Genomic DNA, 12,765 nt, shown 5'->3' with positions numbered 1-12,765 from the left:
ATAAAATGCTTGGTCATTTCTGATTGGTCGATTTTTCTGATCACGTGACACTCTACCAATGACAGCTGTCGTTGATTCACTGAGAAAAATACAGCAGTGATTTCTGTTCGCGTTTTTCTATTTCAATTACGATTGTCCAGTTAATTAGACCTGAGGGCTAAAATAGAGGTGATGATAAGTGGAATATGTCGACGATAATGCCCTCGGCTTTAGAGCAGTTTGTAAATAATGTCCAGACACTTTCGACCCAGGGTAAGTCATCCAGTGAAATGTTAACCTCGAAAATGTCAGGTCTCCTTTGTTTAACAGCTCGATGTTTTATTTTTCCCTGAATTTTATGTCAAGGAAATTTCCGAGAGTTGTGCGATGTCATCGGCAAATCCACTGAGGTGCTTATGAAAAATGGCCTACATCTGGACAATGTCCTGGAGACCCTGGACCTTCAGCAACACTCCCTGGGAATTTTGGCAGTTCTCTGTGTGAAATTTTCACTACCAAATCCATCTGGGGCAAGCAATGCTGACACTTATAAAATAATGTTCAATCGCGTGCACGATTTCATCGCTGGATGCAATGGGGAACAAGTGAGATTTGCTCCTGAGACATGTGAGAATTAAAATTTCTTTTAATTGCCATTTGACGAAGGACCCAACAGATTTAATCCATCAATTTGCTTGCAGATGCAGAACTCTGTCACCTTCTAACTCAAGCAATGATAGAGGTGGCATGGCCAATAGGAGGTATCGATCTTCTTCGTCGGGCAATCCGTAAGATTCAGCTCTTCGACAGCCAATTGACCTCCATTCACGCCGATCTCTGTCAGCTCTGTCTCCTCTCCAAGTGTTTTAAGCCAGCCCTCGAATTTCTCGACACAGATATAACGAATATCAGCCAAGAAGGTGGACAATTCGACTCCAAGTACTTCCTCTTGTATTACTACTACGGTGGAATGATATACACAGCTGTGAAAAATTACGACAGGGCCCTGTACTTCTTCGAGGTATGCGTGACACTCCCAGCGATGGCTGTCAGTCACATTATGCTGGAGGCGTACAAAAAATTTATCCTCGTCTCCCTGATACTGCATGGAAAAATCATTAATATACCAAAGTACGCGAGTCCCGTGCTGATCAGGTTCATCAGGCCACTCAGTCAGCCTTATCAGGAGCTCGCTGCGGCTTATCAAACGCACAGCTGTGACGAGGTTCAGGGAATCATCACTAAGTACCAGGAATTATTCGCTAGGGATCACAATCTTGGAATGGTCAAGCAGGTGCTGGGGTTTTTGTACAAGAAAAACATTCAGAGACTCACCAAAACATTTTTAACACTCAGTCTCAGTGATGTCGCCAGTCGGGTGCAATTGGCTGGACCTGCTGATGCTGAGAAATATATCCTCAACATGGTAAGAATAATGCAACACTAAAGATTCAATAAAATTGCGATAATTTGTATTTTTTTCCGAAATTCATTGATTAATGAATTGATAATTATTAACAGATTGAAGATGGGGAAATCTTCGCGACCATTAATCAGAAAGACGGTATGGTAGTATTCCATGATGACCCTGAAAAATACAATTCACCTCGAATGCTCGCTCGTCTTGAAAAACAAATGGCAGCTTGTGCAGAACTTGATAAACGTGTTCTCGAGATGGAGGAGGAAGTAACTGTGATGCCTCAATATGTGCGTAAGGTATGTGGTCAGAGTGATCAGGACGACTCAACCTCAGGTCAACCATCTAGCAACGCCACCAATGCCCAGAGCCAGCCCAAAATCAACACTTATTCCATGTAACACCAATGTGTTACGGATTATTCGTTTTCATTTGCGTTACAAACGAGTACAGAGACACATGAATTCACAATTAAACTACGTTTTCGGTAGTATCTCGCATGGTTTTTCTACGTGCAACTCTGATTTATGTGAATTGCTGTCAATATTTAAAAAATCAGTTTTTCAATCAGAAACAAGTGCTGCATATAAAATTATTACAAATCTGATGAATGAAATTGGAGTAAAAATATCTCAACTATAAACTTTTTCACATTCATTGTTTTCTTTTTTATTTCACACATTGAAGTTCGCAGAGATATTTTCACTGTTAATGGGCTCGAATTTTCAATAAATCCCAGGACATCAGTAAATTTATAATTTTTTTATTTGTTAAGTCACGAAATGCTCAATAACAAAAGAAATTCGATAACTTTCATATGCGGTTATAATTCTGAGCCATTGGGCTACGGCTGGATTTCATCAGCAGTGGAATTTTTTCTTAGAATGCTGAATAAAAAGCTGAGAAGGGCAAAGTCATTATAAATTTCTTATTCTCAGCCAAATTCCCTAGTTTCGCTGGCATTTCTGGGTAATCTCCCGGAGAATTCGTTGAAATGTCTGATCATTGTTTACAGTTCCATCCAGAAAGGTGATTCCCTTCACGAGTGCCTCATCCTCTTGAATTTCTTTTTTATACCTCGCGTATTGTGGCCAGACGACAACTTCAAAATATCGAGGTACATCCGGTGGATCATACACACGTCGACTTCTCCTGCGTTCACACTCCTCTCTCGACAGCTCCAAAAAATATCTGATATCACACAGATCAAATATCGGTTTATAATTGAAGAGAAGAAATCCATCTACAATCAAAAATTGAACATCATTTTCCTTTCTGCCCGCCCCTCCAGACGACATGATCTCCAAAATATCGGAATGCATCTTCTCCATGTCCAGACTTTCCAGGATATCCCAATTGTGATGATTCAATTCAGGAATGTGAACATGTCGTGGATCATCTTTGGCGAGAAAATAACTGTCTTGACTTATTAGAACAGAATTTTTGAATTTCTCGTGGAGTTTCTTGGCTAGTGTTGTCTTGCCACTACACGTAGCACCAGCAATACCAATTACAATCCATTTACCCATCCTTTGGCCGTTAAAGCTCCAATTATTAAACACAATTAGTAATTCAGCTACCAGAAACAATTTCTTCCGGATTCAACGAAGAGTGGATTCATAAAAAATTACTGGCGTGAATAAAACACCACACGAAGACGAGTATCTGAGAGTGAATGAGGGAATTATTTCTCGTCTTACATAATCTTAGGGGCCATTTTTCATGATGTCATTGAATTTTCCTATCTTCTGAAGCGAAGATAACTGGACTCAAATGGTACAGAGTGAATAAGATCAATCCACCAATGAAACACAGACCGCAAACAGCGGGGACCATCAGAGCTACATTGTGGGAATAGAAGAGAGACTGGAGACGATTGTCATCGATGAATGGCAAACCCAACACCCACACTGTGTAATATATAAAAATGATCGATGTTCCTATTAGAATGATTTTCCCTTTCTCCCGATCACTGCTCAGCATTTTATTATTCGTCTCTGTACTCAGCTGCAAATTTCGCGAAGTCCTCCTCGGTGAAGGCTGTCGTTTGCTGCTCCTGAGGTTTTCTATTTCTCCTTACGGGTTGTTTCACAGCTCGATTAAATAACTGGGAACGAGGAAATATAAATCATTATTAAAATAAAAATGATCAATTAGCGGAGAAGATTGTAAAAAAATGGACAATTATTATTCTCATGATTTTTCTTTACCTTCTCAGCAGTTTCTCCGTCAAGTTTACGACTGCTCAATGAGAGAAGTCTCTGAACATTATCTTGTATTGATTTTTTCGTGTTTCTCAATGATTTCTGTTGACTTTGGGAATTGAGTCTACTGGAACGAGTGATTTTTCCTTTCTGCGGAAGTCTCTGATGAGCTGGGATTAAATTGAGAACTCCATTCTGTCGTTTTTTCTTCTTCTTTTTTTTATCTGAATTACACAAGTAATTAATCATTATTTCAACTCGTATGAATTATTCTAACCTAAAAACAATTGTTTATCCTAATATTACCTGGATTAACGTCAGTTTCGAATTCAACAAGATCAAGACTTGCGCGAACGAGAGAATAGGACATCTCAAAACATTTATTTCATCACTAAAATCAATTATTTCGGGGAGTTAATTAAGAAAAATTGAGTATGACCGAAACGTGGCAAGCGGGTAACGCACATGGACTGTGAACAGCTGATCCTGCAAACACTAAAATACGGAGCGCGATTCTCAAAAATGTACGCGTGTTTATTATGATCGAATGAACATGACTCTGAACTCAAAATTCGATGTGATAGATCAGGTGAATGATAAATATGAAAGACATAGATTTTTAATTCGTGTAATTAATCAAATAATTGATTAGAATCTGAATTCACTTGAGTGAAAGGAGTCGAGAAGATCTTAACCTTTTTATATATAAATAATTTTTGAATAATCGGATTCGAAACTAACTATTGAGCTTGAAAATTCGATAATTATCAAAAGTAATGAAAATGTTGAGAGTTTTACGGGGAAACGTCAGATCGATTGGAAGAAGAGAGAGAAATGTGACAACTTGGTCACCCCTGGCAAAGGTCTTCAATGCAGGAATCACCGAAGACGTTCGGATGTCCGAGAAAAATGTCGTAAGTTCAATAATTCCCGAATTCAGGTACAAACTTTTATCAGACCCCACTAAATCTGAGGCTCCAAATTGAGTTCCCGAATGCTGAAGCTGGAGAAACGACTTAAAGAGACTAAAACCGGTGATTTCTTTCGTAGGGTTTATTTGGCACACCGGAGCTACAGTCTGCTGATGGTTTCAACGACCTGAAAAATCAGGCGGCAGCTGACTCGACTCGTTTAATAAACGAGGCGACGAGTCCGCACCGCTCCCGAAAAATGGTGCAAATTTTCGATGACCTATCTGATTCACTCTGCAGGGTAGCAGACCTCGCAGAATTCGTGAGGATTGCCCACCCTGAGGCGTGTTTTTCCGAGGCAGCTGAGGATGCCTGCGTGGAGGTCAGCGGTATCGTTGAAAAACTCAACACCCACCGAGGGCTGTACAATGCCCTGCTGCAAGTCGTTGAGTCCGGGGATATCCAGTGTACCACAGAAATCGACAATCACGTCTCGAAGCTGTTTCTCTTCGACTTCGAGCAATGCGGAATCCATTTACCCGAGAACCTGAGGCGTGAGGTCGTCGCCCTGAACGCTCATATCCTCCAGGTTGGCCAGAGATTCATGACAGGGGCTGTGACTCCACGAGCTGTCCAGGGTAATGTCCTCCCTGAGCACATAAGACACTACTTTAGGAAGGATGATGGCCAAATCCTCATCCATGGCCTCTACACCGACTCAGCGAATTCCCTAGCTCGTGAGGCAGCTTACAAAATTTTTTTATACCCCGATGATCACCAGGAGCACCTTCTCAAGGAGCTCCTTAATGCTCGGCATCGGTTGGCGACAATATGTGGCTTTTCCACGTACGCGCATAGGGCCATTAAGGGAAGCACTGTGGAGACTCCAGAAGTTGTCTGTAATTTTCTGGGGATCATGAGCGAGGAGTTGAGGGACAGGGCGCAGGAGGACTTCGATGTTATGAGGGAGATGAAGAGGAAAGAGTCAAGTGGTCAGGATCTCATGCCCTGGGATACCACTTATTTCAGCACCAAAGCCAAGAAGGGCTGGTTCAATATTTGCAGCAGTGAGTTCACTCCTTATTTCTCCCTGGGGGCATGTATGGACGGCCTGAACATCCTGACGCAGTCACTGTATGGGATCAGGCTGGAGTCGCAGCCGCTAGAGACGGGGGAGACCTGGAGTCCGAATATTCACAAACTCGCCGTGGTGTCCGAGGAGGAAGGAATCCTAGGGTTTATCTACTGCGATTTTTATGAGAGAGAGGGAAAACCTCACCAGGACTGTCATTTCACTATTCGTGGAGGAAGGCAACTTCCTGATGGTAGTTATCAGGTGAGTAATGAATATTTTTAATCATAGGACATATGTAAAAAGAAATTAATTTCAGAATCCTGTGGTTGTGCTGATGCTGTCATTGCCATCTCCTCGATGGTCCAACCCCTGTCTCCTGAGTCCAGCATCTGTCGATAATCTCTTTCATGAAATGGGGCATGCATTACACTCGATGTTGGGCAGAACGCAGTATCAGCACGTGACTGGAACTCGTTGCAGTGCAGATTTTGCGGAAGTGCCCAGTGTCCTCATGGAGTATTTTGCCAGTGATCCAAGGGTTGTCAAAATGTTTGCCAAGCACTATCAGACCCAGGAGACGATGCCCCAGTCCATGCTGGACAAACTGTGTGCCTCGAAGAATGTCTTCGCTGCCTCTGACCTCCAAGTGCAGGTGTTCTACAGTATGCTGGATCAGGTTTACCATTCGAAACCCCTGGCGACCTCGAGCACCGAAATATTGGCGAGAATTCAGCGGCAGTATTATGGGCTTCCATACGTAGACAATACAGTAATTGCGAAATGCAGTGTTGGAAAAAAAAATTCAAGTCACAGACGAATTAATGGAAATATTAATTTCAGGCCTGGCAGTTGAGGTTTTCTCATCTCGTGGGATATGGTGCAAAGTACTACTCCTACCTCATCTCCAGAGCTGTTGCCTCCTGGATCTGGCAGACGTACTTTCAAGCGGATCCCCTGAGTCGTTCGGCAGGAGAAAAATACCGTAGGGAGTGTCTGGGTCATGGCGGTGGTAAACCCCCATCAAAAGTTGTCTCTGATTTTCTGAATAAAGAAGCAAGTGCCGAGAATTTCGCCAAATCCCTCATCGCCGAAATCGACGTCAAGGATAAACTCGTTAAGTCCATTAAAAACTAATCATCAATTAGTCACTAGTTGTTTTGTAAAAATGGCCCAATGTACAGGATAAAGTGTCATCGATAATAATTTTCGTATAGAATATTTTTCGTTGTATTTTTATTACAAGTACGGATGTTTTTTTTTGATTGACTTATTCTATTTACATTTTTCTTGACAAATTCCTACGAAATATTACACAAAAATAAGTTTCGTAGCGTAGCGTACAAAATTGTTATTCAAGTGCAATCGCAGTAAAAAGTATAACTCGATTAAATTCTGTATTGAACTGTGGATTCATCTCGAAAATGAGCTACTTCCGGAAAAAATGTAAGGAGACATTTTTCCTTGAGATTTTCATTATCTAGAACAGATTCTCAGACAAACCCTTCGAATAACATATGCTCTTCCGACTTGTCATGTTTTACAACTTGAGAACAAAATGATTGAACAATTGAGGGTAAATTGCCCCTTCGAAATTTTTGCATTCATAAATTGAAAGAAACAGTCATTTCTGTAATTCGATTGAAGCCTGCATCGCTACAGTATTAATTACCACATCCGAAAATCGATTGATCATCCAGTATAAAATCAAAAGAAACATTTGTAGTCGATTTAATAACAAAAAAGTTCTCCTGACGTTCCCTCCAAAGCCCATTCATTCCCAAGATATCCTCTAAAACAACCGAGTTGTCTTCGACGAATTCTCTTCTATACAAATCCCAATTTCTCCCTCGAATTCCTAATAATTAAATCTGAATTCATTCTCATAGATCAATTACAATTAACGAATGTCTGTACAATTGAGTTTAAATCATTAAGAACCAGTTGTATCTTATTGTAATTCTCCCCCCAAATATTCGTCAATTATCATTTTGTCGTACACCATCCAGGGATTCTCAAAAATTCTGGGTGTTAGTTGATACTATGAAAAGTAAATAGCAGTTCCTTCTCTATTTTTTACAATGCACTCCTACTGTTCAGGGCGTTCAGGACTAAATGGCAATAGCAAAAACAAAGTGCGCGGGATTCTAAAGACGATACAACCGCAGCTGAAGGCTTTGAATTTTTTTTCAGAGTCTCAGTACTGAGAATTTAAAAAAAAAACCCACCCTGACTATCTCGTCTCCTTAAGTTTTGCTATTTACTGCACTCGATGCTTAAGAGATGTTCACTCCTCGCAGGATGTACTTGATACGTGCTTGGGCAGTAGAGTGGAGTGCACCCCTGCAAAGGCGCCTAAAGTATCCAAAGAATTGGCCGACGGACGCGAAAATCAGCAGCAACCACTGGCAAAATCATCCACAAGTCCCCCATTACTGACTACAGTAATCAAATCCCCACAACTGGATGACGGGGATCACCCACGAGCGATGATGCACCGCAGAAAATGCCGTCAGCCTCCTAATTACCCTAAGAGTGCGATAAATAACGTCAAAGGGAGAAACGCTCTGATTGATCTTCCGAATTATTTTCATCCTTATCCAATTACAATTGCTAATCAATAGATTTTCCTCTCCTTATTTTATACATCCACATAAACCTACATTATTTGTCTCTCATCCCCGGTATACTGGAATTTTCGTACGAAAGAACTTTTCCCCAGTTATTTCATAACTTTTATTTATTCACAAAAACACTAAACACCATTTTTCTCGCAATGTCCTTTATACAAAAGAAAAAAAATAGTGTGAAAGAACCCAACCAAATTGAAATGATTCTCGCAATTGATTAATTAAAAATCATCATTCCATCATCTTTGATTGCCTGTTCACCTTCTCGATTCACTCATACACATTTGACAACGGAAAATTAACGCATCTTGAGGCGTGATCCACCACTGTTATGGTCCATGGTTACGACCTTATTCATCTATTTCACTCTTCTTCATTTTCTCCGATCAAACTGACGTTTCCTATCGCCGTTTTTTAAACCACGATATCTAATCATAAAGTATTGATTATTACGAAATCGCTGATTCCAGCGTGAGCTCAATTGTCGGGTCTGCTCTTCAATTTGACGTCTCAATCGCACACTCTTTATTTCACGTACAACCGTCTTCACTCGTGGCTTGGTGACTTTGGCATTTGGTTGTGGTTACGCAACGTAGTTGTATTGGTTGGCATTGTCTTTGTCCCTCTCCATGTAGTCACGGTCTATCAGGGACTCGATGCGTTTTTTAAGATCAGCTGGCTGCAATGCATCCACAGAAAAAATCCATTAGTACACCTTCAGCGAATACTATTTTAATTAATTAATGAAAAAAATCCTTCCACATCATGAGCAATAATTTGTGCTGATCATTTCCGTATAGGAATAATTATTTCAGGATTTGATCTTAAAAATTGATTAACACATAAACTAGTTGGAATTTGATAAGATAAGATAATTACCTTAACCGGAAATTTGAGCTGATTGTACAGTTCACTAATAAGAAGATTGTGAGTGAGAGTTTTCCTCATTTTCATAATTCTGACAATAGCAGCGTCAATCTGGTACTGTCGATCCTGATAAACTCTCTCCTCCGTAGCCTTCTGCTCCTCATTCTGCAATTCCATAATTCAAAAATTTTCAGTCCAACAAAAGCGGAAAATAATTTTTTTTAATCTGAAATAATTACCGTCTCTTTCATTTGAATCTGATTAATTTTAATCCTAAAAAGTTTATTAGTAAAATCAGCATGAAACACGAATCTATCGTTATCAGCGACGTCCCTGCCCCTGGGATTTTTCTGGAGGACTCTAGCCTTTCCGCAGGCCAACGACTGGAGAGTCCTCCTGAGCTCTCCATCTTCGATATTGGTAGCGGCCTTGATTTCCTCAAGCGACAGATCATCGGAGTCATTAAAAAGTATCAGTACGAGTGCTTGAAAGAGTGAGACCTGAAGCTCCTTGTTGCCACCAGTGAACCATGCCTTGAGGACACAGTGTCCAAGGGTTGGTTGCCACTGCAGTTTCCTTCCACTGTGCTTCCCCAGGTAGAATTTATTGAAAACCTCCTGATACTGGACCATTTCAGCAGGCAGAGTCACCTCCATCAGAGGATAAGTCGGCCAGTATCCCATCGTCAAGATAGAAACAGTGAGATCCAAATTGCTGGCCAACAGTTCATTCTGGAGATTCGTCGAGTACTGCTTGAAAGCGATATTAATGTCCTTGCTCAACTCCATGTCCTTGAACATACCCTCGAGTTTACTTGTGAAACCACCCCCACACTCCTGCTTCAGCTTGGACAGCATCGATTTCTCAGCATCGACAGAGGCAGATTTTCCCACCAGCAGTCTCTTCGCCAGGTCTTTCTTGTAAAACGCCTCAAATACGTCCTTCCCATGGATAAATCGAAAGAGAACCATTATTTTGTCCAGAAGTCTCTCGAGCTCCTCCTCGGTGGCCTCCTTGTTGCCAGCACGCAACTTCATATCCACGAATTTGGCAATTAGCTCAGCTGGCTTGTTGGCACGCTGATTGATGAAGGCCTCAAAAGCCTCCTTCAGACTATTGGCGAATTTTTCATTTCTATAGAAACACGTATTCACAATATTGTCCATTTTATCCTTAAAGTCGAGTAGCTCTTGAACCATTGTCTTGTCCTTCTCAGGATCGATGACTATCGTCTTGCCCTTCTTTTTGATGTAGCAATTGAAATTGAGACAGAGCTCGACGAGTCCATTCTTCACACGACTGTAGAGATTGTAGAGTAATGTGAGATCGCTGATTCGATTTTCGTCGAGGAGACCACTGAGACCCTTCTGGAGAATGCTGGAGACGTGCTCCGAGAGGAGTTGTTTTTCTACTGTGTGGATGAGGGACCACTTCGTGGACATATCGAGGTAGTGAAGCAGACGCTCGTTCTCCTCTTGGAGACGCTTGTCCACGTGGGCTAGGTATTCTGGTACGTCGTGCTCGTTCATGAGACGTTGGCCCTCAGCTGCGTACAATCTTTCAGTTGCCACCAGGAATTTTGCCTCGAAGGCTTCCTGATAGATCTGGAGGTCAGAGAGCATTCGCAGAAGGGACTTCAGGAGGGTTCTGTCCACTGTGTCACCCTGACGTTCTTTTTCGATCAGCATCAAGAGACCCTCCACTGTTCTTGTTTGCACCAGGGTGTTCATGACTATGTGGAGTCTGAATAAGTGGAGACCCATGTCCCTGAAATATACAACAATAAAAAATGAGTTTTTCGAATAATAAAAAAATATTTCGACTTGAAAAAAAATTGGGAATTGAACACTTGGCAGTTATTTGATTTATTTATTCCTCAGTCATTAAATGAAGAAACGAGAGGAAGGGAGTTGTGAATTATTGATTGACACAGAGAGAGGGAAGGGCCATGTTCATGAAATATGCCTGAGACTCGAGATTTTTCAATCGAGCTGCTGCACAAATACATCGTTTCATAACAGGACAGACCCACAGACACAAATCCGTACATACTGGGGACTTCTAAAAATACCAAATCTCGACGTTTCGCGACTTGTCTGACCATGTGCAGTGGAAACCTCGTCCTTTTTTTATTCTCTTACGTGGTTTCCGTTTAAATGCAGGTAATTCATGCATTACGAAAACTACGAAGGCTATAATATATTGAAATTAAGTTTTTTTGATTTTTTGGTGACCACAGTAATGGAAAAATGGAGAATGACGTAGGAAGTAGGAGGAATTAACGTACCAAATAGAGGATATACTGGGATTTTGCAGGACATAAGTTCTATCCAGGTACAAAAAGATGCTCCTAATCATGATCATCTGACGACAGTGCGACTGCCAGCATTCGTTCATTTTCTTCAGGAATATGTGTCTGTCCATGGATTCAGCAAGAAATTGCTTGATGTTGGCTTTGACGTGGGACTCCGTCAGCACTGTCAAATTAGCATACAAAGTTGACGCCATTTTGTGATTACACATGTTTTCAACGGCTTGATAAAGTTCCTCCAGAGAGTACCGAATACTTTTGCTCGTCTGAATAGCAACTACTGCCTCTCGCAGTTTCTCCCATGTTTGCTCCTGGTAGTTCTCGGGTAATTTCGGTTTATCTGAACACAAAAAGTGTTAACAAAAATTGAAAGAAGTTTTCGTAAATTTTCGACAATCAATTCTAATAAAATTCCTCCAGCTCCCCTAAATCCAGCAAAATTCACCCTAATGTCTAGCAAATTAAATTTCTTCCCCAAAAAATTATTTCGCTTGAGAAATATCTTATAAATCCCTGGAATAACCCGAGAAGAGATAAAAAATCTGAAAAAAATCAACTGAGAGAAAGATCTCGAAACCTCCAAAGATTCGAAATCCCAAGGCAATCTGCCAATCATGCCAATGCTGTAGTCAGCTGATTTGAGGTTATAACCTCGTGCCTCCCCCCTCCCCAAAGAATCCAATCCCGCAGATAATAAAAATATTGAAAAAAGGAAAATAAGGAATCTTACTCTTAAAATTTTTGATAACGAGCTTCCTAGCTGAGCCAGGCTTGGCATTTCCCAAATTCGGTGTTAACTTGTTAACACCATTAGGATTAGCAACAGTGAGAGCTGAAAAATTAGCCCTCTTCTGGGTATTAGCTGTTGCTGTATCAGTCATATTAACAATTTCAACGTTATTCTCCTCGTTCTCGTCGTCGGCGTTATTGTGCCTCAAGCGCTTCGTCGTAGCACCGAAGCCCAGCAACGCCGTATTATTATTAAAACTGCTGTTATTACAGCTATTGTTGGTGTTGTGGTAGTGATGATGGTCGGATGATCTTTTCACCTGTCCTGTCGCCAGAGGCTGGGTCCTCACGAGTTTAGACATATGCGCGCATCACCCGGCCGTTGGCCCTTTCACGGTAAATCCACGAAAAAGAAAATCCAGTTCTATTGTTCCATCCAAGATCCTCAAGCCAGTCACTTATTTATTATCCTTGATTGATCCAATTCACTGTTGTCACGGGTACACCAGTCTCAACACCAAGATGGCAAGATTATTAATTCTTTAACACTCGGTAATGTCCTTTGAGTTATAAGATATCGCGATGGTCGCTCTGTGGATTTACGAGTTTGACAAGAGAAACTACACGAAACTACACGCTTCACAC

At 41.2% G+C, this 12,765-nt stretch overlaps 5 protein-coding genes across 6 annotated transcripts; 2 read left to right on the top strand and 3 right to left on the bottom strand.

Annotated features, from left to right (window-relative positions):
* Positions 1-56: 56 nt before the first annotated feature.
* Positions 57-2,026, top strand: CSN3 (COP9 signalosome subunit 3). Its single transcript, XM_011313059.1, has 4 exons — positions 57-252; positions 346-606; positions 681-1,405; positions 1,501-2,026. The coding sequence occupies exons 1-4, from the start codon at positions 186-188 to the stop codon at positions 1,795-1,797; spliced, it is 1,350 nt and encodes a 449-aa protein (XP_011311361.1). The 5' UTR covers positions 57-185; the 3' UTR covers positions 1,798-2,026.
* A 115-nt stretch (positions 2,027-2,141) lies between these two features.
* LOC105271482 (nicotinamide riboside kinase 1) lies at positions 2,142-3,118 on the bottom strand. The gene has a single exon (XM_011313058.1). The coding sequence runs from the start codon at positions 2,923-2,925 to the stop codon at positions 2,344-2,346; it is 582 nt and encodes a 193-aa protein (XP_011311360.1). The 5' UTR covers positions 2,926-3,118; the 3' UTR covers positions 2,142-2,343.
* Positions 3,119-3,375: 257 nt separating this feature from the next.
* Positions 3,376-4,085, bottom strand: LOC105271481 (uncharacterized). Its single transcript, XM_011313056.1, has 3 exons — positions 3,907-4,085; positions 3,607-3,824; positions 3,376-3,503 (listed from the first exon to the last, which is right to left on the bottom strand). The coding sequence occupies exons 1-3, from the start codon at positions 3,968-3,970 to the stop codon at positions 3,384-3,386; spliced, it is 402 nt and encodes a 133-aa protein (XP_011311358.1). The 5' UTR covers positions 3,971-4,085; the 3' UTR covers positions 3,376-3,383.
* Positions 4,086-4,220: 135 nt separating this feature from the next.
* Positions 4,221-6,825, top strand: LOC105271480 (mitochondrial intermediate peptidase). Its single transcript, XM_011313055.1, has 4 exons — positions 4,221-4,514; positions 4,651-5,847; positions 5,903-6,355; positions 6,427-6,825. The coding sequence occupies exons 1-4, from the start codon at positions 4,377-4,379 to the stop codon at positions 6,718-6,720; spliced, it is 2,082 nt and encodes a 693-aa protein (XP_011311357.1). The 5' UTR covers positions 4,221-4,376; the 3' UTR covers positions 6,721-6,825.
* A 194-nt stretch (positions 6,826-7,019) lies between these two features.
* On the bottom strand, positions 7,020-12,737 carry Cul4 (cullin 4). 2 transcript variants are annotated; one of them, XR_892653.1, is made up of 6 exons: positions 12,122-12,737; positions 11,368-11,731; positions 9,320-10,847; positions 9,093-9,245; positions 8,247-8,892; positions 7,020-8,112 (listed from the first exon to the last, which is right to left on the bottom strand). XR_892653.1 is itself a non-coding variant. In XM_011313054.1 (5 exons), exons 1-5 carry the CDS (start codon positions 12,480-12,482, stop codon positions 8,797-8,799), a joined length of 2,502 nt encoding a protein of 833 aa, XP_011311356.1. In that variant the 5' UTR covers positions 12,483-12,737; the 3' UTR covers positions 7,020-8,796. The 2 variants fall into 2 exon arrangements, 1 of the variants encoding a protein (XP_011311356.1); XM_011313054.1 differs by having other exon boundaries at positions 7,020-8,892.
* Between the last annotated feature and the right edge of the window lie 28 nt (positions 12,738-12,765).

The sequence above is a fragment of the Fopius arisanus genome, unplaced genomic scaffold (genome assembly GCF_000806365.1).
Source record: "Fopius arisanus strain USDA-PBARC FA_bdor unplaced genomic scaffold, ASM80636v1 scaffold00111, whole genome shotgun sequence".
NCBI classification, from domain to species: Eukaryota; Metazoa; Arthropoda; class Insecta; order Hymenoptera; family Braconidae; genus Fopius; species Fopius arisanus.
Note: the sequence above shows the minus strand (reverse complement) of the source record. Positions and strands in the feature narration are given on the sequence as shown.